Here is a 27,455-nt window from a genome sequence, read left to right on the forward strand (position 1 = left end):
TTGCATAACTTAGCTCAATGAACAACATACTGATCATTTTAACAAATTAAAAAAACAAACAAACTTAACATTAACTACCTGATATTTACTTATAGGTATAATACATGGACCTAAATGAAAATCATGCTGTTTAGTATGCATACACATGCAGTATGGCCGACCGGGCTAGCCGGGTGGGTAAAGTGCCTGCCTGGCAACCCAAAGGTTGCAGGTTCGAATCCCACCTTGAGCTTGGATCAGAGTAAATGCAAAAGCTTTGGGAGGTGCATTATGGCCACAGAAGCCAATGCGTCAACTACAAAAAAAAAAAAAAAAAAACATGCAGTATGACTGAAGTAATGCAGAAGTTGAGTTTAAAAATTTGTGGTTCCACAATCTGCATTTTAGTCTAATACCCAGAGATAAATCAATTATGTATATAAATAACACATGTATACATTGCTATAATATGGTAAAGTACAAGAGATGCTCTCAGTTTAGTGCCCATGAATGCCAGGTGTAGTTGGCTTTTGAAGGCAGCCGTAGCCTAGTGGTCAGGCACGCAGGTGCTTTGAGTGACTGGGGTTCAAGCCCTTGACTGCTTAATACGGTGCTGTTTCTTGTATTATGTCTATCTTGTGAACTCCTGTCTGTTTGGTCATCCCAGAGTATAAACAGAATTTATTTAATACCAAAGTCAATAAATTCAGCTGTTATTTAAAAGGCTTCTTTGGTCTTTTAAATCAAACATGGTATGACTATAGTCTACATCATAAATAAATCAAACATTTCAAATCATCACAAGTACTTCTGGGATAAATGGAAAGCATGTGCTAAAGGGAAAAAAATAAAGACAGCAAGCATCTTTAAGTTACTTAATGACAAGAAATAAAATATGGATAAATTTAATGCCTAAACACAGAAACAATACTTGTTTAAATAAAAAAACTAATTCACACAGCAGCAACCTTGCAAGGTATGTTATACAATAAAAATTAATAAAACAATGAGCATGTAGAATTCTGCTTAGAGGGGGAAAGTAAGGGAGACACTGAACAAAATAGTATTTAAGTATTACATAATTCCTACCAGATGGTGGGAAAGAAACTTAATATGCAGAAGCAGTAATGTCAAACAAATTTGCAAATGCCTCCTATATGACCTTGTCAGCACACAAAAGCTGACAATTGTAGCAGGCAGTGTATACCCCTTGACACAATCTGTTTACTTTCAAGGGTGCATACTCTCCATGCATATTTTTCATGTTTCAAGGTGAGGACAGTCCAATTTTTATTAAACTACAAAGATCTAGATGTTACAAAATTAACTCATGACCTAACAGGCACAGAAACCTTATGGCAGAGAATGTCCAAACACCACAATATTATGTTTAAAGATGACAAATCCAACTATTCAAGAATTTGTTAAAAACAAAAATTAGTTTATATAATTATTATTAGTCATTGGTGCAAGGAAGCCTGAGGCTTATAAAGCACTGCAAAAAAAAAAAATTCCTAAGAGAGAAAGGAATCACCAAGAAAGATGATATCTAGCTCAGGACCCTGGATGTGCCAAGCCCATACTCACCAGATGGGAGCCCCTGGGGGTAATTTAGTAAAAATTATTTAGAGATCACACAACAAACATTTCATGTGTGCCATAGCAGCTATGGAAATAAGCTTTAAAACTGAAAACAAAACAAGCACAAACAAAATGTCAAAATAATAAAGAAAAGCATTTGGCTACATCCAATTTCAGTATCAAAACCAACCAAAGAATCAAATCCAACTTCATTAATCAAGCAAGTTAAAGATTATTAATAATAATTTGCAACAACTCCTGGGAATAGCTGACTATATGTTGAACCAGAATGAGTCAGTCCAATACTGGATTTAGGCATAAGCTAAGGTTTGGGGACTTCAATTTGGAAAGTATCTTTTTAACTATTTCTTTTTGTTAGGGTAGAAAACCATAATTACATGCTATATTTTGAGACCTCTTTATATGATTTGGCTTAGAGCTTCTTATCTAAATCTGATGCAGACTAGCATAAAGTGCAGTATTATGACCTATAAGTCCATATCAAAGTTAAGTCAGAATTTTGTATTGGGGGGGGGTTACTTTTTCAAACCCACATTGACAAATTTTAGCCTATACAAACTGGGCTCTATGCATGGATGCACTGTCATAGAAAGGAAAAACCTGGTAACCAACTTGGTCCTCCCCCCCGCCTAAATTGTAGCTTTTAATTTCGACAAAATATTCCCTTTTATTATTAACAATCTTTTGTGTCCCAGAACTCACACTCTCTCTCTCTCTCTCTCTCTCTCTCTCTCTCTCTCATTTTTTTGGCTGGTGCAGCATAAGCCTCTGGCTTCCTTGCACCATATAGCTAGTAATAATAATAAGACATTAAGAATCATTAAACAGCCTATTCTGTAATATTTTAATTATTCTGTTCTCAAAACTTTGAACATCACTCATAACTAATGTGTACACAATGGTGGGGAAGCTGATATCACCAGATAGAGCAAGGGGCATAACTGCTATGGTAATTGTGGGAAGTAGAGTAGGAAAATAACTTTTAATCAAAATATTTTTAATTCCAGGGTAGATCAAAATTGTGCTCATGGAGAAAAGTTTTCTGTTGAGATGCCCTTTAACAGACTGACCAGAGGGCATGTTTACATACTAATGCAAAATCACCACTACAAAATCTTAAATGGTGCATATACATTTGTTATTTGGTTTTTTAGGAGCATTTACAACTAAGGCCATATTGCTCTGGGGATATGCAGTGGTAATTCCCTGACCTTTCCACATCCTCTGTATTTGGTGGTCATGGGCTCAAACCCTGGTCTAATCGAGAAGCGTGTGCTACGCACTGCTGCTCCTGCCCACGGAGGTGCCCATATACAACATAAGATTAAAGCTAAAACAATGACATGTTTCTTCTTCACTTACCTGAGAGAAGCTGATTATTCTACTTGCTTCAGAATTGAAAACAAACATTCATTAGTGGCAGCATATGATGCAAGAAAGCAAGCTTGTAAGACATCAGCAAAAAAAAAAAAAAAAAGTACACACTTTCCATTCACTCCAAAAGTTGGTTCAGTTCTTCCTTCACTTTATTTAAGCTATCATCTTCCACAATGACAGATGGAAGATTGTTGCCACAATCAACCACTCTGGCTAAAGGCAAATTACCACAAATCTATTCTGCAGCTGTCTTTACTCAATTTGAGTTTATGCCTTCAAAATACATAATCTAAACAAGAGGAAGAATCTTATCAGCACTGAACTTGATTAAACTATTCAAAGCCTTAAACACCTCAATTAGATCACCTCACAGGTGCCTAAGCCTCTAGACACTGCAATTTGTAGCACTTGAGCCTTTCTTGGTAAGAGCATCCTTTTGTTCCCCTCAATCTCTTTGCTTCTCTGTACTCATTACAGTAGTTCAACATCCTTCCTGAAATGACACCTCCAGACCTGTATGCAGTAATGAAGGTATGGGCTGATCACTGCCTTATACAAAGAGAATCGCACTTATCCTTGCTAGCAAAGCTCCTGTATATCATTGATGGGACCAACCACAAGCCACTCTGGCAGCCTGTCTGCACTGCTCTGAAAACTTCAGATCAGATGGCACAATTACCCCCAGGTAATTTTTATTCTCCACTACCCCGAGTATAGTACTGCACAGTTGATATCTTACTATGGAGTTACTGCTACACACATGCAGTACTTTGCATTTGTGAATGTTAAACTTCAGTAGCCACCTCTCAGCCCATCCTTTCTAGATCCTGTTGCAGCTGCATAAGGCAAAATTTCTACATATTTAGCATTCTACACATTGTTTAGATTATACTGTTATAGATAACAGGTTAGTTTCAATGTTCTGTCAAGCAAAGCTTCTCGGCCTTAAAGCTTAGATTGTAGTGTAGTGTCAAGCAAAGCTGACATGTAGCCTTCCACAGTCTTGATGCTTTGGTGTTATCAGCTTCACTTGACAGAACATTAAAACTAACCTGTATGATCTATAACAACATAGTCTAAACAATGTTCAGAAAGCTTTGCCTCTTACTGAGGATGAAAATTCTGGAGAAACAAGTGTCACTTTCAAATGCATTTACACCCAAACATGCCAAGTGTTCATATTTGAACGATGAAAGTAATTATAGCAGTGGCACTGATAATTCTGAAACAAAATCTAGAATGCAAGAATCTAGAAGTGCAGATACTACCATTCAATTCCTATTTTTAAAAATAGGACAGCCAAACACTGAATCAGCAGCTTTAATTCCAATTGGTCTTAGCCAACTGCAGCTACTGTAAATAGTGATGTTAACACTTTAAATCAGGGGTTCTTGAACTTCCCCCCCCCCCCTCTCTCTTTGTTAGTCATCGGCGCATCGGCTTCTGTGGCCATAATGCACCTCCCAAAGTTTTTGCATTTTTTACTCTGATCTAAGCCAGAAATGGGATTCGAACCTGCGACCTTTGGGTTGCCAGGCAGGCACTTTACCCACCCGGCTAGCTATTCCTTATCATAGCCAAATTCGATGGCTTAGCTCAGGAAAAGTTCTTCGGCGAGTATGGGATCTTAAAGATGACATCATTCTATTTTTAAAACTGAAAAATATTATGGACTTTCCCAAATTGACTGATAATAACTGGATTTGTGATTGTTTACCCTGGACATCGTGACACACTTAAATACTTTCAAAACTGTGTTACAAGGGAAAAATTTATACGCCTTAAGGATATGGTAAAAAGTTTGAATGGATTTCAATTAAAACTCCAGTTGTTCCTTCAACATTGATTAACAAGATAGATCACTTTCCAACCATGAAGTTGCTGAAGATTCCAGAAAATAAATTTGAAAAATATAGTGAAATTATCAACGCTTTGAATGATTACTTTTCACAAAGATTTGGAGACTCCTGAAAATTTGAGACAAGTTTGGCAATAGTGCACAACCCATTTTCAATAGAAATTGGTAGTGCACCGAGTGAACTACAGCTTCAGATTAGATCTGCAGTGTGATACCGATTTAAGGGAATTACACTGTCATGAGGAAATCTGTAAGTTTTACAATACTCTTAATTCGGACAAATTAGACGAACTTAAAAGATTTTGCCCGAAAAATGATGGTTATTTTTGGATCAACCTACATATGTGAACAAAAATTTGTCTAATGTTTTAAATGAGCGTTTATTTTCAATGGACCAGCTTTATAAAATAAAATTGTAAGACTATCATTTTATTTGTGTAAATTAAAGTAATTATTAAAAGTGGTATATTTTTCTAGTAAAACTAACCCAAATGAAATCCATTTTATCTATGGGAAGGGACCCATTTCTAAGGATCACAATACTGAAATTTGAGAAAAACTCCTGCTTTAACAGTATTCATGCATGAGAAGCAATCCAATGAATGGAGGCATTGAGTATGATTTGGCACCCACAGTACAAATGCAGTAATCAGCTTCATTTCTCATGTGTGCAAATCTATGAAAAATTTGTGGGATTTCATAAAAAAAGTCAGTTCTTTCAAGAAATGTGGAGTCAGTTGATATTCAAATAAGATGCACTCCAAAGAATGTAAATGTTCAGACCATAAAATTAGTACTGACAAGTGTAACAGTAGTTATAGCATATTATATGATGAGTAAAAGGCTTTGTTTTGCCCTGAAAGTTTTAATAAGCAACAAATTTGTGCTTAAAATATATGCAATAAAATATTTTTTCCCAAAATTCTCTGAAATCCAGATTTTTTTTTAATGAAAACCCAAACACAAGAGGTATTAGAACCTATAGTACTTAGTACCATGCTTGGGTTGGAGGTTGGGAAGATGAAAGATTTGTTGACATTAGACTAACTTCTGTAGACTAATTTTCAGGAAACGCATATGAAGGAAGACTGTTCTAGAAAATGGCAGCTGAATGAATAAATGAGGAAGATGAAAAGTTGGCGGCACATGTTCGGACTGTTTTGAAAGAGAATTATAGAAGCCAATTCAGAAGAACAAATGCCCATGGAAGTAGCTGTAGAAAAGGCATGCAGCAGAAACAGTGTCTATGAGAGTGGAGAGACTGTTAGAAATGAGTATTAATTAACCTAACTGTCCTCTTCTAAATGGAATCTAGAAGCCTGTGAGAGGTTTTGGGGTCACCACCCCAGATGTGGGAACAATATTCCATGGTAGGGCAGATTTGCAATTTGTACAGAGTGAACAGCTGTTCAGAAGAAAAGTAACACAGAGTGAAAGAAAGTTTTTTAGATGCAGAGGAAGCAATATTTGTAATGTGCTTGTGTCAAGAGATTGGAAGTCAGTGTAATCCCAAAAGAGATACATTATACTGTCCAGAAAATATGGCAATATTTTGTTTCACTAACTTACAATACATTTCAGTGCATTGTTTCAGATTCCATTTAAATAAGAATGTAGTCTTCAGTAGCAGCTTTTTTCTCCACGCACTTACTATTGTACTCTACGCGAGTCCAATCCCACATGCAACCCAGTTGCAACAGCACATTCCGTGTAATAATTTAGCATAAAACCACAATTCTCCTCTTTCCAGAAATGTAGATGGGTAAGAGAAAAAACCCAAGTATGAATCTCCTGATCAATGGGCTGTGGTACTGGAAGGTAAGAAAATGAAATTGAAACTGTCATCATTGGATGATGATTTATCTTAGATGTGCAAATGCATAAAAATAATTTTCATTTGAATTTACTTTTTCCTTTTGAATGATTTTACTTTTATAAAGCAATTGTGGAATCATTCAAGAACTGTTCTGCATAAGTAAAATACATACAGAGGCAATCTGAATTATAGGTGGTCCAAATTATTGAAGATCCACTAATTATTTTTACTATAAAAAAAGTGACATTTTCCTGCTCATCTATATTCTAGGCAGGACTCAAGTACAATAAAAACCAATATTTATTAATATACAAGCACCTTTACAAAAATTAAAAACCAGAAAGAAAAATAATGCATAGAGAAGTGCATGCTGAATGCAAATGTTATCACAACCAGTTCCTATAAAGGATATTAAAGAATGTTTTGATATCCCTTAAACTGACAGGAACATTTTTTAAAATAAACCATGTTAAAGTCTAGGTTGACTTTCAATTAAACTTAAACAACCCCCCCCCCACAAAAAAGAGTTTAATGATTTTATTCTAAATAATTCTACAAAATATTTTAAAACAGATTTAAGATAAAATTTTCTTCAACTTTTTGCTAATGCAAAAAGCCAAAGAAAGCTCATTAACAATGTCATTGAAGTTTGTATTACAAGCAAGTTAGTGCTAGAAATAACTTCAAAATTTAATATTTAATCTATTAAGCTTTGGAATTTCCTTAGAAACAAAATAAATTTAATGCAGGGGCATTTTTAACATTTGATATGATGCAGCAAGGATTTGGAATCAAGAGCAGCTACGGCTACAAACACCAAAAAACAGCCCTTGCATACTGTGTAAACAGCCAAAAAAAAAAAAAAAAAAATTTATAAAATAAGAATTCTGATAATATTATTATATATACTACAACATTAATCAAGTAACTTATTTACAACATAAATTGAATATTTAATGAAAAGTACATTTGGAAGTTTATTTCCCACAGTTTAAAGAATTAGGATTATGTTAGATAACTGTGGGCATATAGTATACATGCTCAATTATATAACTGTTTAATGCTCAAGTTAACAAGACATTCATGAAAAGGTTGTTGCTCCAGTGTAAACTAAACAACGGAAAGGAATGTAATTGGAAACAGTGGCTTAGATCAAGATGTTCTTTAGTTGACTGGAAGAAAGCCAAATTAGTAAAGTAGTAGGAAGGAAAAGGAGTGGCAATTCAAAATGCTATGCAGGGGTAGTTATGAAATTTGTAGAACTGACAAAGAACATTAGAAATTCATGTGAGCTACAGTATTTAATCATTTACTTAGCACGTGGTTTAAGTGGTTCCTCTACGATTACCATGAAGCATTATATACACAATGTTTACCCACTGTACTCATTTAATACAATACATGAAATATAACAAGATATTTTACTTCAAGACATGAGACAACTACTGAAAAAGCAACACTTGTTCAGATGTAAAACAGCAGCTACCAAGAAATGCTACTAAGAAGGAGCTATTTTCTAATGCTCATTGCTATTTAGTAGCAACTGCCTTTTTGAACCCATTTTTAAAAAAATGGAAAAATTTAAACCAAACTTAGAAATGGACTTTAATCTGTTGTGATCCCCTGAATGTTAGCAATATAATCAAAGCTTTCTGAAAACAAGGCTTTCCTTGCTTGTACATTGGCCCCAATTACATCTCCACTTAATCCAAATATTAAGATATGCAAAGTAATTTCCCTGAAACTAAGCAGCATACTGGATATAATTTATATTTGTTTGGCATTGCATCCAAGTCTTAACCTTTATGACAGGATTCCTAACATAAAGGAATCCCAACTACAGAAGGCCATTCTAGAGAATTAGAAACTTCAATCACAGTGACTAACTACAAAATTAATTCAGGAACAACATCAACAATGCTTCAATAGGCTATATAAAAAACAACTTCAATTTGTTTAGAACTATTTTTAATCATCAGTGAAACACTCAGAAGCTTGATAATGACAAATCAAAAAAAAAAAATCTGTACTTTGCTCACAGTAAGTGTCATGGCAACAAAACTAGAATCAAATTCTGTAAATACAGAAGAATAATTTCTCAAATGGGATAAGTCCCACACCAACTTTGCAACCTATTACCTCCAACTTACAATTTCAAATTTTTATTTTTTTTTATTTAGTTCACAAAAAAAAAATTCACACTTTGAATTTACCTTACTCTCATTCAATTTTTTTCTCTATAACCCTTATCTTGCAGAACCCAACCACAAATTTATAACTGAATATCTGGAATCACACACACAGAATTATGAACACCCCATCCATAATGCACTATACCACATAGTTCTCATTAACAGAGCCAAACAGCTTTGTATGCTACAGCAGTGGCAATTTGCAACTGGTCATGCAAGTCAAAGTGATAAAGTAGCAGTTATGGGACATAGTAAAGATATTACAGAATTTCAAAAAGGCACAATTGTAGGCAATTGTGGGAGCTTGTGCATTGTGTGCTTCCATGTTAGAAATAGCATGTCACGTCAGTTGCTCATGGCCCACTGTGGTTAAGGTGTACAAAGAATGTGTCAAATAGCCCCCCCCCATCAACAGCACTATAAAGGATTATGCAAGGTAGATGTTGGAAGACACCATTGCCATTAGGGAAAATGTGTAACACAGCAGGATGTACACAGTCAGCAAGCAATTGATAGTGGAGCCCACTAATGTTGTTCCACATGCACCAGGGGTCCAAGTTCCTGCCAGTGAAACATGCCCCACACCATACCTCCTCCACCAGCCTGCACTTTTGATACCATGCATGATGGATCAAGAGCCACATGGTTGATGGCAAATCTGTACACTACCATCCATAGTGTGGAGTAAATAACAACTTATCCAACCAGCACACCTTACAGTCTTCTACGCTGATGAACTTTGGTTAGGAGAAGATGCTGTAGGGGTCATCTGCTAATATAGCCCATACATGCAAGCTTGCAAGGCATGGCTATGCCAGATATTGTTCCGGGTTGGCCCATGTTGTATTAGGTAGTTAACTCTTCAACAGTTCTGCACCTGTTCACTTTGTCTGACCCGGTGTTCACCTCTAACATCAACCATTTGCCAACCTTTGCAGTTTTGCAGCTGTTTGACCATTTTGGTACCAGTCCTGGTACACTTAACTATGGCAGCTTGCAAACACCCCACCAGTTCAGCTGTTTGGGAAATCGAGGCACCAGCTCATCGAGCACCCACAATCTGTCCTTCAAAGTTCGATAAATCCTCTGAATTTTACTACCTACTGAACCACTGACACCTTATCTATGCTACGTAGGTCGACTAACTCTGCACTCTCAAACTTCACATGATCAACAGGTTGCATTCAGTTTTCATAGGGGTAGTCATAATTCAGTGTGTGTATGTATATATAATTGACACCATTAAAATTCTTTTGTTGATAAATTCACTTCATTCCCCCATCTACAATGTTTCTGCCATTTTCTTTAACAGGAATTTTAGGTAGCAACTAGTCACCACCCACTCATGGTTTGATGCTAAACTCCTTTCATCTGAAACCCTTCATTAATTCTACTTTTGTAGTTTGTAAAAAAATGCATTATGTAGGATTACCATACAGAAGATTAAGCAAGAGAGTTACTGTGTGTGCACATGCACATATCCTAGGCACACTGAAATATTGGAGCAGGGGGATATTAACCCCCGCAACATGTTAAACCATGGATAATTTTGTTCAATGTCAACAATTAGACCAATTCCTTCAAACAGAAGTTACAATACACTTTGAATATGTTATTAAAGTTCCACACTTAGAAAGATTACGAAATTTATGCATTTATATATTGTTTTAATTTATTTACCTATATTATCATCATAATGGTGGCACCTCTGTAGCCAGGTGCAGCAGTGCATAGCACACTCTTCTTGATTAGACCAGGGTTCGAGCCTGTGACCACCAAATACGGAGGATGCGGAAAGGTCAGGGAATGACCACCGCATATCCCCCAGAGCAATATGGCCTTAGTTGCCAATGCTCCTAAAAACCAAATAATAACAACCGTAATGGCATAAAAACATAACTGGATATTAAGTTACTTTTAAGAATAAATTGACCTGTAAAACAAATGACATTTTACTCCCCCATTGAATATTTGGTGAACATGAGATATTCACAAAACAAGTGTTTCTTGCTTTTCAAGGTCACTGTTAGAAATATAGTGAAAACTAGTTTTGTAGTTAAAATTTGCTATATACATGCACTAGCAGTAATCCTAGAGTAATTTATCAACTGTGTTATACTACATTCACGGTGGTAGAGAATGAAAAGGACCTGGGGGTTATGCAGTCAGATATGAAGTTTTCTGAGCAGTGCAGATGGTCTGCAAGAGCCATGGTGTCTTGTGAATGATATACAGGAATTTTTCTAGCAGGGAAAAGGAGGCAATTATCCCCTTGTATAAGGCAATGGTCAGACCACACATTGAGTACTGTATACAGGTCTGGAGGCCTCATTTTAGGAAATATGTAGAGCTGCTGGAACAAGTACAGAGAAGGGCAACAAGATTAGTGAATGGAACAAAGGGTTGCTCTTATGAAGACAGAGCTTACGTTATGCAAATTAGTGTCTGGAGACTAGGCACCTGCAAGGTGATCTGATTGAGGTGCATAAGGCCTTGAATGGTTTGAGCAAGCTCAATGCTGATAAGATTCTTCCTCTAGCCCAGATTAATTGCCTGAGGGAATCTAGATTCAAATTGATTTTTTTTTTTTTGGTAGTTGTTGGGGCATTGGCTTCTGTGGCCATAATGCACCACCCAAGGTTTTTGCAGTACTTTGATCCAAGCCTGAGGCAGGATTTGAACCTGCGACCTTTGGGTTGCTAGGCTAGGCAGGCACTTTACCCACCCGGCTAGCCCGGTTGGCGATTAAAATTGAGGAAAGAGTTGTAAAACAGATATGTGGAAATTTAGCCTTTAGCCAGCGGGTGGTTGATTTCTGGAACAAACTTCCATCTGTCATTGTAGAAGTGTACAGCTTAAATGAATTCAAGGCAGAACTAAACAAACATTTGGAACAAATGGATAAGTGAAATGGGAAGGGTTTTTTTTTTTTTTGGCTGATGCTGTATAAGCTTGCATCATATGCCTCTATTAATGCTAATACTAGCTGGCAATGAAGATTGTAAATTGAAAAGGGTAAAAAAAATCCAACATTTCAACAAAGGTGAGCATCAATAATGAGCCACTATTCCTTATACACAAGATAAAGCTCTAAACTTGTTTGCAGTCTAGCAATGAGATAGTCCAACAGACAGAGCTTAGCTAGCATATAAGCTCACAGCTTCCATGGAGGGAGTCAGAGTAGTGTGTATGCAAGAGGCATTGAGGTCACCTTTACATCAAGGAGCTGGGTATATTTCTGCTGTGTATGTGACATCCAAAAATTTCATTAATTCATAGATATCCCCTTTTCTACTTGGACTACTGAATGTATCAAAAACTGCTGAAGACAATGCCACATTACTGAAGGAACATGAACAAACAGGCACTTAACTATTCATGCAGCAGATTTTATTTCTATTTGACAAAAGATTTTAAAAATATCTAAGCAACAAAATCATAGTGTTTATATCTGGCATTTTGCATTACTGAACTGGCCAAACTCAGTAAGGATTATACTGTATAAGAAAACACTACAGGTAAGGGCAAATTTAAGCTAAGAGTAAGTTCTATTAAATCGACTAAACTATAGCATGTTGTACTGTGGCTGAAGCTGAAATGAAATTAAGTTCAATGTTGTAATGAGGTCACTGGGGGGGGGGAAATCATATATTCAGACCGACTGGAAGCACTGAGATCAAAAATGGATGCCAGTTACATTGTGATGCTTACAGAGACACAGCAGTATGGTACAATGTTCTAGTACAGCTGAGGACAAGGATTTCATTTTACTCATTTTGATGAATGACGAGGAAAGATTACAATTCTTTTGTAATATTTGGGTGGTGGAATAACAGGAAAAGAAAGAGCACAGAAAAAACCAAGTAGAGAGCACTAGGGTAGGCAAAAGGAGAGTACTTTGGTGGGATTCCTACCTTTTGCCATTCCACAGGGTTCTTGACATAGCTCCTGCTGCTGTTAATGATGAGGGATATCCAGCCATGGAAAGACAAGTTCCCTTAGCCAATGGCAGCCTTTGAAAACTTCACACCTAGAATTCAGAAATGTCCCATCCCTGATGGAAGCAGTGTGGTGTCAGACTGACACTAGCATGGAAGTCAGCCATTCTGTATTCCATTAGTGACTAAAACCTCCTTATCTGGCCAGTGTGGTGGCAAAGTAATATCTTTATGTAGTAAGGGGAGGGTAAAACCCATGTCAATACCAACACTGATGAACACACTTGACTATCCTCAGCTGCTAATATGCTATTAACAACATGACCATATTACCATCCCATAGTTTAGTGAAGGGTTGCACTGTGTTTGTGGGGTGATCTGCACGTTGAACACAACTGAAAAACCTGGAATAACTCATGGGGGTTTCTATTATCTCTGCTTATTGGAGAACTACAACCCTGTTGAACAGACCTAAGAATTCCTTCAGTCTGACAGGATTCTAACCCAGACTTCTCCAAACCACTGATAAAACCATTATACTCTAAGGGAAAACATGAGAAAATAGAGAATTGTGCTCTATTATACTGGAATTCTAGGTTAAAAAAAAAAAAGTAGACCGGAAGCTAGTAAGAATTGCTGTGAACAAACTGCAGAGGATACTCATTGGCTAGGAAGATCCTGTCATGTTTAGTAATTTCTTCTGTTGGGGGAAGAGATGAAACAAATTCTGGCTGGTTGAAGTAAAAATAATTTGAGCATGCCCACTTTAGTGCTCCATTGTCATTTGAAATAATATGCAAAATATGTGACATAGGTTCCCTCCATACACCTCTATAAAAGGTGGGTGTTCTTAGCCTGACATAGAAAAAGGATCTGCTTTGTTCCAGGTTGAAAGGCATCTTCTGCTGGAAACTGAGTAGTGGTTCAACAGTGATTAACTGAAGTCAGTGGTTCCCAACTACTTTTCACACTACTACCAAATGCTACTTTCTGTCAATATTCTAGTGCATATACCATTTGATTTTTCTACCAAAACATTTCTATCAGTAAATGTTTTTATTATTAAAATTCATGGGAAAGCCTGGCTCAATTCCTCAATAAGAAATGATAATCCACTGAAATGACTTAATTTCAATGCAAGTACTAACTTCCTGAAAATCATATAATCTTAAAATCAAATGTTTGATAATAACCATGAAGTCTGTACAGTTGTGATGGGTTAATGCAAAATTTTGCATAAAATTCCAAACACAGGCACATACTTAGTATTATATTATACACATGCAATACCAGTGTTAACCTTTGTAGTAGCAGCAGCAGCAGCATTTGATGCAAGAAAGCAAGTGTATGAGCTTATGCAGCATCAGCCAAAAAAAAAAAACACCATTCCCTCCAAATGCCTGTCCAGTTCCTCCTTAAATTTATTCAACCTATCAACTTCCACGACAGATGGAAGTTTGTTCCAGCAATTAACCACCCGCTGGCTAAAGGCAAATTTCCACACATCTAATCTACATCTGTCTTTTCTTAATTTGAATTTATGCCCCCTTAGGTTTGTAATCTGAACAAGTGGAAGGATCCCATCAGAATTCAGCGTGCTCAACCCATTCAAGGCCTTTGAAGGAGTTTGACAGTGGCCTATTTCCTTCTTATAAATTCAGAGCTTGTAATGGTCTCAGCTTGTTTATTAGAGATAGGCATTCTTGAGCCAGTAACTGTTACCTTTGTAAGGGTCACCTGTAAATAGTGAGCTATTCATCTACAGCTAAGTACCAAGTTAAGTTCTAATGCTATACAAGGTATGATCAAAAAAGGGAACCGACTTTGTATCTTGAAATTACAGCTCTGTAGAAAGTTGCAATGTCAGAGACTCATCTAGATGTAGAAATATATGAAAAAACTGTTTATCTACAGCCAGTCTGAATTAAAGAATAGCAAGTAAGTGTTTTGTTTAGTCTCATTTTAAGATGAGCAATTTCACTAAGAAGAAATAAAAAAAAAAATTCTGAATTTCATTTCATTGGGAAGAGTGCAACAGAAATCCATGAAATATTAAAGGCCACTTTAAGAGAAGTGGCTGTATCATCCAAAACACTTTTCAGTGGTTTGCAAAGTTTAAAAAGCTCTACTTGTCCATCAAAGATGATCCTTGTTCAAAAAGCTCTACTTGTCCATCAAAGATGATCCTTGTTCTGGATACCCTTTAACTTCAAAAACCAACCAATGATTCAATTGCTTGTGTTCACAATCTGATCAAGAGCAATTAGTGTTTAATTATCCACATGGTTGCTAACAAAACTGGTATTTCTTATGGGAAATGTCAACTTTTAAAAACAAGATTCAGTAATGTTATGTTTTATAGCCAAGTTTCTGCCTCAGGTGATAGCAGAGGTCCTTGAATCCACAATCTTAGTCAACATGCTGCTGCTGACCTATGCTGTTTCATCCATCTTTACTGACAAATCATGAGTGTATGGCTATAACTAGAAACCAAGACCCAGTCCTTTCAAATGGAAGAGAAGATTTGTCTCACTTCCAAACACTTTCTAGAAGATAGTTAAAAAATAAATTAATTAAAAAAAAACAACAAGGTCAGTCAAATGTGAATATCATCTCAGAAAAAAAAAAGGGGCTTTTGGGAATTCACATTTGCATAACAGCAATGATCCTGAACACTTGGCCCTTCCCACTCAAAAATTTAAGTAATTCCAGCACTAGTCCCTATCTGTCACTCACTTGATTCAGTTCTCTGCAATTTTGCTTGCAAGAGCTTAAACATCCCCCTTGAAAGATGAGATCTAATAACTGAAAAGATTCCAAATGCTACACAGCAACTATTGGCAATTCTAAAAAAAAAAAAAAAAATCCAGCAGGAATTCTTCCTAGAGTGAAGTGGCATATATGGAGTCTCCTACTTAGTTTTGAAGGAGAGCCATTGAAATAGTCAGTAAACTTCATTTCCCAAATTAGTTCAGTCCTCTTAATGTTTTTTGATCACAGCTCATACCTTTCCACCTAAACTGAGTAAGTACTATATACTAAAATAGAAATAAAAGCTTTGACTGCATATTAATGCAAACAGTTTCCATGAAACTTCTTTGAAAAAGTTAGAAGCAGGACCCACAGCACTGAAAATTATTTAGGAATTAGAGGCAGAACCTAAGGATACCAATAACTGGAAAGTCACGTGTTTAACTCTGAAACAGAGCCAATATTCATGGGCAGATGGAAGGTTCAGTTTCTCATTGAAAAGTGAGTATTTTAGCTGTGAAATTTTTTCCTGCTATATAACACAAATTAAAAAAAAAAAATTGATGCAGATGGGAACAATTACCACACTTAGGGATATTAAAATTCACATTTTTCTGTGTTACTTGATTTAGTCCTCTATGTAGAGGGCTAAAAATTGAATTAAACAACTAAGAATATTCTGTCATGTACAACACTTAATTATAAAACTCTACACCATAAAAACAGGCAGAGTTCATGCATTTCTACTCTATAACCATAACCTCAAGTAGCCAGTATCCCCAAACCTCTGTTTGCCATTTGTACTAAAAACAAATGTTGTACACTGCACTACATTCCTTATTTTGAAAAAAACTAAAGAAAAAAAAAAAAGACTATGCTTAGCAAGATTACTATCTTCTATAACAGCTAAGGAAAGGGAAAAAAAAAAAATAAATAGCTATTAGCATAGGCATAAGATTCAAGAAAGCAAGCTTATAACAGCAACAGCCAAAAAAAAAAAACCTTCCCATTTCACCCCAAAAGTTTGTCTAGTTTTGCCTTGAATTTATGTAAGCTATCAACTTCCACAACAGATGGAAGCTTGTTTCAGAAAGCAACCACCCACTGGCTAAAGGAAAATTTCTGCACATCTATTCTACAACCAACCACTTTCCTCAATTTGAGTTTATGCCCTCCCAGGTTTTTAATCTGAGCAAGAGGAAGGATCCCATCAGCACCGAGCCTGCTCAATCCATTCAAGGCCTTATACACCTCAATCAATCAGATCACCTCACAGGTGCCTAATCTCCAGATGCTACAATTTGCAGAACTCAAGCCTTTCTTGGTAAGAGCTTCTTGTTGCACTTCTCTGTAGTAGTTCTAGCAGCACTACATCCTTCCTAGAAGGAAGCCACCTGTAAGCAGTACTCAAGGTGTGGCTTGACCATTGTCTTATACAAGGGAAAAATCACCTCCTTATCCCTGCTAACAAAATTCTTGTATATCATTGATTATTAAAAAAAAAAGAAATGTTGACAGATGGTAACAAAACCTTTCAGCAAAACAAAGGTTTTTCAGCTTTTGAGAGGAGGGGGAAAAATTCAAAGAATAAGTCATTATAAAAATTGTTCCTTGCATTGCTTTCTGAAATAACACTGGTTTCTCACTGAACATCTGACATTCTATGTCAAACCAATAAAGCTGTTCATATCAATTCCAATAAAGTTAAAGTTTAGCAAGGAGTAATTCAATTAAGCATGGATTCTGCTATATCTTAATTTATCAAATATTTCTTTTAAAATTAAAAAAAAAAAAACTTTTGGAACAGGAATATTTCATACTGCAAAAACATTTAGGAAATACTAAAATTACAAAAGATGAGATGTTTATAAGCTAAAGCAACCAAAATACAGCTGCTGAAACAATTGAATAGCAGGTCAGCAAATACAAAGCCCATTTGATCTTTATAGTCTAGGATGGCCTATTTTGGCCATCCTGGAGTATAATCTGGGGGGGGGGGGTATACTCCATGAATTATGGATCAGAGCACCTGGGGGAAGGTACATAATTCAATATCTGAAACAATGTATACAGATTTTCATAACGAACCCTGTGAAAAGTAGATGTGAAGCAGCCTAATTTTCAGAAGGAGTAATTTAAAAATGAAGTTTCAATTTTAATGAAGTACCAAGGGCTCTGCTTTCCATGATTCAAAATATCTGGGTTTGTGATAAATTACTTAATTTTGCATTTTATTCTTCCATTTTGTTTTTGACAGATGGCACTATGATATTGTCATATGGTATTGCCACTTTATACCAGGAATATTTTCCACACCTTTAAACAATCATTAATGCTGTGCAGGCAGTAGCATGTTCAGAAAATAGGAACAGCTGGTTACACATGCCAGTAAAAAATACATTATCCAAATGATTTAGATATTGGAAGGGCTGCACCTCTATGCACAGATAAGAATTTGCCATTCTGATTATACATTACCTGTGGAAATTTATAAATATGATTATATATAAATGCAAAGTGGTTAGTTAACATTTAAGTAGTAGTCTTGTCAGCTTTGAGTCACATTGGACATAACTGAAACCTAGTGACCATGAACTTTCAGTCTGCAACTGTTCTAAATAACAGAAATTCAAATCTACAAATTTTAACAAAGTAAATTGAATTAAAATAAGAGGGAGGCAATTATTTTGGCAGTTGTCTCTCAGATGGATGTATAGGGCATTTTTCAGAATAACCAGACATCAAGAGATGGTGTTGGATTAAAAGATGTTATATGAACGTATCCATTCTGAAGCATTATAGAATGGATTATTTAGGTAGTAATTGTTGTGGAATTATATTTTAACACAAGTTAAGAAATTTGAAAGTTATCTGCATTCTGTTTTCAATGCCTGCATTAAAACATACAGTAACCTTTACTTTGTTGTGCAGGATAAGCATCACCTAGTATTAGAGATCAAAAGATACATAACATGGCTAAAACTGTTTCAGCCATTAGCTATTACCTTCATGCATTTTGTACAGCACAAACAGAAAAACTTAAGTATTTATTATAATTACTTGTGAATTTTAACATTCACACAATAGTATTTACTTCTAACGTACATCATTTTATTTGGAAAAATATAGCCATAAAAAAAAACACCTTTACAGTACCATGTTAGTCAAACCACAGATTCCCATTTTAATTTTCTATATAGAGTTGGAGGTTTTTTTTTTTTAACATCCCATCTTGCTACTCAGATTTGCCTAAGGTAGTTAGGAACTTTTTTTTTTGGAAAACAAGAAAGTTGCTTCTGGTGTGTGTGTGTGTGAGAGATCATACTATCCAGCAACATAACATTAGAATTAAAAATAATTTTAAAGTACCCTGTTATAAACAATTTCTTGCCTTATCCCATAAAAAAGCCTGATGGGCATATAAAATTCACCTGCTGTTCATAGTTTTCATTCCATAAACTACATGGATGCTCACTTATAGATTATCCACTGATTGACATGAGCTTACCACTAAAGATCTGTCATCATATACAAAGAACAGCAAGTCTTGAAACAGCTATCAATCATTGATAACAGCAATGTCTAACTTTAGCTTAGAGGTTGAAATGGCCTATCACTGGAGGGGCCCAATACAAATTCATAAAATTAAGTTTCAGTTGAAGTCACATCCTACAATTGCCACATGTCAGTTGATAAGTAACAAAACATCTAAATCTGCATCACTTCACTGGACTAGTCATAGCAGTCCACAAGCCCAGCCATCAAGGTCAGATTTCATACTACTTTAGGGAATGAATCTAATGTTAATCACTGATGCTACTGCTTACATAATGTAGAAAAAAAAAAAAAAAAAAAATATCAGACGTTCCTGCAGTTTTCTTTACCACCTTCTCAGTAACAAATATGTGCATAACTTGCAATGCTCAGAAATCTGAGCATACTTAATAGGATGAACACACACACACACACACTTAATTAGTAACCCCAATGTCTAGATATCATCTCAAAAGACTGCATATTATGTTAAGAATTAAACTGCCCAGAAGCAAAATGCATGATCAATTTGTTCACAAAGTTGGATATCAAATCAAAACCAAACTACAATGTTTGGTCATTAACTTGCAATTGGGTGGTCTAAAAGAACTTAATCTTGTCACTTCTCAGAAATAATACCTTAAGATTATTTATACAGGGTGTCTCAAAAATATTGGTACAAACATTTAGGGGAGGTAGGTAACATCTAAAAGGAATGTGAATCTCATAGGAACCCATAACCAGAAACTTCAAGGGAAAGTAGCAGGAGAGGCACAAGAAGCAGAAATGACACAAGACAGTAATTAGTGGCAAACGTTATTTGACATAATATTAACAATGGAGTAAAAGATGGATGCATTTCATGATGTTACAACAGATGCTCGAAGGTTCCACCAGGAGACACGATGCATGCGTCACACCAACGCAGCATGGATTGGCGGACACGGTCGAACACAAATGGAGTTTGACAGTAGCAGCAGCACAGACGAGTCTCACCACGAGATCCATTTCTGTCTCCACAGGAGATTCATACACGATAGATTTGAGGGCCCCCCCCACGCAAAGAAATCAAGGCTTGATAAATCAGGTGAGCGAGGGGACCAGGCAACGGGTCCACCACAGCCAATCCATCGACGCCCAAAATGCCTGTTTAAATGGTCACGAACACACCTTCCATAATGGGCAGGTGCCCCGTCATGTTGAAACCAGATGTTGCATCTCACATTTGCTGGAACATTGTCAAGTAACCCTGGTAGAACTTGTTCAAGAAAGATCCGATATTTAGCGGAGTTCATGTGGAATGGTAACAGGTATGGGCCGACTAAGAAGTCACCCGACCATACCTGCCCACACATTTATTGCGAAGCGATGTTGTGCCACATGAGGGCACACACCATGTGGGGCCCATGCTAATCCATACACTAGGTGCATGTCTGCCAGCTCAAAGTTTGTATCTATGCATGCTCTTCGTGCGGCGACTACTGCTTGAACGAGTAAACCAGAAATTTTCCCTCTCACGAACTGATGAATGGCGCCGTGTACTGACTTACGGTGACGTTTCGGTTATGGGTTCCTTTCTGATTCACATTCCTTTAGATGTTACCTAACTCCCCTAAACGTTTGTACCAATATTTTTGAGACACCCTGTATAAAACTTCCTGGATATTAATTTTTTTTTATGTATATCATAGATCAAAGAAGGTCAGATGTATAACAATAATATCAAAAGCATGAAACTTAAATTTAAGTTGGGAAATCAGTTTTAACTTATACAATAAAGTAATTTACAAATCAAATTCTAAGAACTTTTATCTTAACCAGAAACTTGTAGGGAAGAGTCAGTTCACATAGTGGAGAGGCGAGGGGGGAAACAAAACAACCATCTGTTAGGTATGTTATTCATTTTAACTTGAAATTTTGATGAAAAACAAAATATGAAAAACCACACCTATTAGAAGGGTTGTGTCACCGAAATACTGCTACTTTCCAAATTAATGGCTGAATAAAAGAACATTTCTACTTAAATAAAGAAGAATCCAAATGTTTTAGTATTTATGCTCATCAAAAGGTAAATGTCAAAAATTGGTCAATATAACTTTCCTATCTGCTATAATTCTGAAGTGTCAGTTCATGCTCTGAACTGAAAAAAGCAAGGGAGTATATATAATTCATTCTACCACAAATTAATCAAAAAAAAATTAGATTAGCAATAATTATGCTGATTTATGAAATCAAACAGCATTTAAAAAACTCCAGAAAAAGAAATTGTTTTTGTTTACAAAAAGATGAATATAAAGAAACAAGTATTAAGTTGTATGATTTTGACAGATGGAGGGGGCAATTCCATAAATAGAATTCTTATCTAAGTCCTATTTGCTAATTCTATACAATCATCCTCCAACAGTATCAAATGGTAATGTAAATGACAGCCATGCAAGATGTCATTTCGCTTCTTCATCATAGTATCAATTTACTCATTAGACATAGCAGATGGCTAACAACTGTGCTGTAAGAAGTAGAGAATACCAAAGGTCACACACATTAGGACATCCACTACTATGTCTCAGTGGAATTTAAAAGTAATAAAAAGTAAATACATATTTAGCTTAGCAAAACTGGCTAGTTTAAAAAGATTTGTGCAGAGGCTCTAAGAACTGGTATATATACATACCTTCTCCTACAAACCAATGAAGTACAATCAGAGTTCTGAAAGAAAGTTTTTTTTTGGGGAATAGAGGGATAAGCTGACAGAGCTTAATAGATAGCATTTTAAAAAGTTGAAAGTTCAAAAACTAAGTAGTATGCAAGTACTTTAACAACAGCAATCTTAGAGGTAATCAATCATTGTAACTCATTAGGAATACTATAACTAAACAATTTAAGTTAAATACTTAGATAAGTTAATGTGACCTCATCAACTTTCAACTGTGTTGAATTTTCTATATACATATTTTTAATTTTTCTATGAAAGACTATGCCAGCAGCTTACCTGCTGCATCTTTTCAAAGTCCAAACATGGTCGTTGAATATTAGCACCACCACTACTAGCTGTAGGTGTGCGCCTGTGCCTCTTCCTAGGAGAGACAGAACACAGCTCATGTGGTGGGATGTTTGCAGATGATGAATGGAATACCTTTGGTGGTGGTGAAAGCGAATGACTGGGCTTATGAACATTGGCGGGCGGGGAAGAACGAAACTCCACAGGAGCTGAAAAGCACATAAGGTCCCGCACTTCTTCATCTGAAGAGCCAGAGTTCTCACCAAAACTGAGGCGGTTAGCTTGTGACCATTTTCTTTTTTCTGGATGTTGGCAATTCCTTTCTCTGTGAACGACACTCGAACTATTTATAACTTCTAATTCCTCTTCAGAGCTATGATGGTCATAATTATGATCACTGTCACTTGGAAGTGCAGAGTCTAAGGCTGGTTCGGGGATTGGACTTTCCAACTCAGTTTTTGAGGCCCTTGAATGTTGCTGATGCCTCTGTACATGGGCACATGCATGGCTTGAGTCACCATTTACCTCAGCTACTCTTTCAGTACAGTCCAGGGAATCACTCTGGCCATCCAAATGAATAATGTTATCCATATCTGCAAGTTACAGAAGAGAAAAAAGAAATTAACAGTATTTGATACAATATTTATCAAAAAATAAAGCAAAACTGAGAAAGCAATAACACTGAGGGTTAAGTATATCTATCCACTGGCCTAGCCCTATCTAGAAGAACACTGAATTATCAAATGTAAAGGCCTTTATAAATTGTATATCACATAAGATTGGCAAGGTCTATATCACATTGAGATCTCAGAACATAAATGGGAAAGAGGAAACAGTACTGTAATGTATAGCTGCTCTGCAACTTCATAGAAAATATATTGCTATTAATAACAAGTGTGTGGGGGGGAAGGGAAAACTTCAACCATAACACTCCTGTACAGTTAACACAGAAAATGCTATATGGAGTATTACTCGTAATATGTCGAACTCACAATTTTATCAGTTTGACATATTATGATTAATATTTCAAACTGTTAGACATGAGTAAATTCACCTGATGACATGACATGACACACCCATGATTCTGATACTCTTCATGTGATACCACAAAGTAGCTTCAATGCATGTAAGCAGTATTTAGTAGCCTTGGAGGAAGACTTGACTGCAGATTTGCATTATAGGCAGTAGCCAACTGCCAGTGCCACTACTTTTACAATGCTAATAAGTGCAAACTGGACTAACTTTTATATTCAATTGATATAAAGGCTTAGTATTTCTACACTTAATTAATTAAAAGAACTAAGAAATTGGGAAATAATATGTATACAATGAATATAAAATTGGATTAGTTTGAGATTAATGTGTAGCAGATGTTAGGGAAGGTTTGACATGCTGATATTATAAAAATATGAAATATTTTGCATAATGAGGGTCTATTCTGAGCTACTAATTTTAGTTCATCTTCATGACTGTGCTTCTAATATTTGCAGTCCAGTGTATTGTCTGGAGTGCTACTTTAAAAAAACCTATTTCCTTCAAAAGCAATGAGGAATAGGATTAGTAATGTCCATTTTTAATTATTTTGCTTCATTACAAATGAAATTTACTTCTGGCTCAGAACATTTTGAAGTATCAATTGCACACTGTAAAATGCTGTCTCTGCAAATTAACCATTACCAACAATAAATTCTGGATAGTGACATTAGCCAATTTGGCTGATCTGACTTAAGAAAAAAACATTCAACTGCTGGTCAGTAAATATTTTATAAATAAGACTTATTTCACTCTTTTAAAACAAATACAGGTATGAACAGTATTAGAAAATAATTAAAAATGGACATTACTAATCCTATTCCTCGTTGCTTTTGAAGGAAATAGGTTTTTTTAAAGTAGCACTCCAGACAATACACTGGACTGCAAATATTAGAAGCACAGTCATGAAGATGAACTAAAATTAGTAGCTCAGAATAGACCCTCATTATGCAAAATATTTCACATTTTTATAATATCAGCATGTCAAACCTTCCCTAACATCTGCTACACATTAATCTCAAACTAATTCAATTTTATATTCATTGTATACATATTTCCCAATTTCTTAGTTCTTTTAATTAATTAAGTGTAGAAATACTAAGCCTTTATATCAATTGAATATAAAAGTTAGTCCAGTTTGCACTATTAGCATTGTAAAAGTAGTGGCACTGGCAGTTGGCTACTGCCTATAATGCAAATCTGCAGTCAAGTCTTCCTCCAAGGCTACTAAATACTGCTTACATGCATTGAAGCTAACAGAAGGAAACCAGTTTCACACAGCAATAAAGAAGGATAGGTGCATGACACAGATACAATCTCTAAAAGATCGTTACTATAACTCTAATACTTAAAATGTTCATACATGCTTCTGCACAAAAGATAAATCTTGTCAAGAAATTTTTTTATTTGGCCTTTTATAATTAGCCTTTCTCTAACACCATGGTTAGAAGGCATATTCCTTTAAATTCAACTAATGAACCCACACTACCATTTCATAAATGGTAGTCAATTCCATACAAAAGCATACCTTTATTTGGGATAAGAACTAGCAAAGTTAAAATACATCCTTATGTTTGAGGAAGTTGACTATTTCTGAATATCTATTTTTTTTTTTTAACTTAAGTCATAACACTTCACATAATGCAAGTTACATATGATTTCAATTCTGTCATTACAAAATTGTGATAATGACTGCATATTGAAAAATGGACATGAAAAATAGAAGGCAAAATGTATCATCTCCCACAAACTATCCCTTTTCATATTCCATGAAAAATGAAGTATGAACATTTTAAGTATTAGAGTTATAGTAACGATCTTTTAGAGAGAGTAATAGCGTTGAGAGTAATATTTCACATCATATATAAAAACAGATGTCCTCATCAGCAGTTTTATAATTTTCCAAACTGAATTAGATATTTAAAAAAGATAGATTCTCATTTGCTAGATTTGACTTACATTTCTGTAATTCTTCAATGTCAGCACTTTCATCATCTGATTCTGTGCCAGAATCGTGATCATCATCAGTCTAAAGGGTAATAAGCAAGTTAAGAAAGCAAAATGAATCTTTAGAAACTAGAACGACAATTTAATTTTCAAAAAATTAAATCACACACACTTTATTCACCTGACATTTTACAATCAAGGATTTGGGGACAAACAGGACTTACCACAGGAGTACACTTGCACTACAAAATTCAACTCTGACAATTTAGCTTGCATTCATTCCACTTATTTGTAATTGATATATAACATCCCCACCACCTTAATTGTAACTAGACAACAGGACTAACTTGAAAGATCAAAGTTTAACATTTAGGACAATCCTTCCAACAAGAAATTTCATGTACATTGTGACACTACTAAGGGCTCATTCACATATTACACAAGATTAAGTTTTAGTCCCCCTAACAATGAAATGCTCAGTCATTTTTTTCAATGACAAATTCAGTTGATCCCCATGTGTTATGTAATTTGTGAATATTCTGTAAAGAGAAAATTGGTGCAAGTACTGCAGTTAACTACACTGTCTGTAGTAGGTATATGAAAAAAAAGGTCTATTTTCTTTACACCGTTATGTGTATACTTGTAATGAAAAATCCTTCCCCTGTCTCCATTAATCATTAATTGATTAATCCATTAATCAATAAAATTCTTTATAATCAGGAGCAACATGGCATACTGTTTCATCTGACATAAAAACCAATAAAAGCAAGCCAGAATTTTTGGTATTTAAAATTCTGAAATGTTGGATATTTACAATTTGCACCAGGATCTTTCTTTGCTGTGTCACTACGAGAAAGAATTTCACAACTGTTAAATAAAGGACAATCAAAATTAGTAAAAGTATTTTTGAGGTCCATAAATTTGTAGAAATAAAATCTCATTACTGAGAAATTGCATAAAAGAATAGGTTGGTAATCAGTGGCTCATCCAGAAAACATGTGTACATGCACATGTTCAGTGGGGGGGGGGGGACTTGTATATTCCAAAATGGAAACTTTTACAAGTGCCAACATAATTATATAACCTTGCTGGTATATACTGACAGTTATTTAAATAGGGCCAAATAGTGTATGAGAACCAGCAAAAGACAAAAAAAAAAAAAAAATTTCAGATATGATTTGATTAGTTCACAAGGCCATTTTCAAATAAACAGCATGGCTACTAACTTGCTAAAATTCCTTGCAGCCTTAGTTGTTTTGGCATAAAATAAGAAACAGCTTAATCAAGATCCAAATCTTCTTTAACATTGTTCCAAGTCATCACTGATATGTATTCCAAAGCAGAGGCTCACCCTCAATAATCTTCAAGGTCTCAGTACATGCCAAGGACAGCAGACCCAGATGATAAAAATTCATGTTGTAAACCAGTGGCTCCAAATCTTTTGTCACTCAAGTCAAACTTCACAGAACATCTAAATTGTGTGTCATTGAACTCAGTTTTTTCTAACCTTGCTTTTTCTTCTAAATAGCTACTCACTGTATATAATCTCAAATATGCTCTACTGGGTCTCACATACAAGGCAGTGCTCCATAACCTCACTCAGGCTTTATTCCATTCAGAAGAGAGCAGTTAGGTTATTTAATGACATCTCTTACAAAGCCTCACTACTATCTCACAGATAGTCTGTTTCTGCTGAATGCCTCTTCTATAAGTACCTTTGTGGGCACTCTTCTTCTGAATTGGTGTCTATAATTCCTCCCTCTTCCCAACAAGTGCCACAACATCTGCATCTTTTCACTATCCAACTTCAAACTGAGAACCAACAACTTTTCTTCTTCCTCATTTATTCCTTCAACTTTGTAATTTTTCAGGAAATACATGTGAAGGGAGGTTGCTTTCTGGAGCAACCTCCCTTCACACATATTTCCTGAAAAATTACAATCTACTGAAATTCAAGTCTAATGTCAACAAATATCTTCTTTCATCTTTAACCTTCAAACCCACACATGGAACTAAATACTATAGGTTCTATTATCTATTTTGGTTGGGATTCTCTTAAAAAAAAAACTTGCAGAACAACTGAAATTCAACTGGCATGGCACACCAGTTGAGAAGCACTGTTGTATAGAATAAAAATTACAAATGGAAATAATCCTTTATTCCTACTGTACATATTTTAAAACTTAAAATGAAAATGTCTGCCTAATCTCTCAAAGTTTTATTCATTATAGAGACTACACATGTATTTCCTTCTCACACTTGGGGGGGGTGGAAAGACTCAAATAAAAGGGTTATTTAGCTATACTAAAATATTTTAAGCAATCATAATTTTTGGAACTGTCTTAATTCCATAACTCATGAACTGAGAAACTGTGCCAGAGGGATATGTACTGTTTTCAAATATATGCCAAGATTAGAAACCAACTGCAAC

The 27,455-nt window shown here is 35.5% G+C and overlaps 1 protein-coding gene across 5 annotated transcripts in view; it reads right to left on the bottom strand.

The window, feature by feature from the left end:
* Positions 1-27,455, bottom strand: part of LOC150084799 (uncharacterized) — a 266,830-nt gene that overhangs the window by 19,608 nt on the left and 219,767 nt on the right. For all 5 annotated transcript variants that reach the window (XM_090376617.1, XM_090376615.1, XM_090376614.1 and 2 more), the window contains 2 exons: positions 25,037-25,106; positions 22,037-22,638 (listed from right to left, as the gene is read on the bottom strand). In XM_090376617.1, coding sequence (XP_090232743.1) covers positions 22,037-22,636 — 600 coding nt within the window. In that variant the 5' untranslated portion in view covers positions 22,637-22,638; positions 25,037-25,106. The remainder of the gene's footprint in view (positions 1-22,036; positions 22,639-25,036; positions 25,107-27,455) is intronic.

The sequence above is a fragment of the Mastigoproctus giganteus genome, chromosome 6, assembly GCF_048544385.1.
Source record: "Mastigoproctus giganteus isolate SK-2022 chromosome 6, ASM4854438v1, whole genome shotgun sequence".
NCBI classification, from domain to species: domain Eukaryota; kingdom Metazoa; phylum Arthropoda; class Arachnida; order Uropygi; family Thelyphonidae; genus Mastigoproctus; species Mastigoproctus giganteus.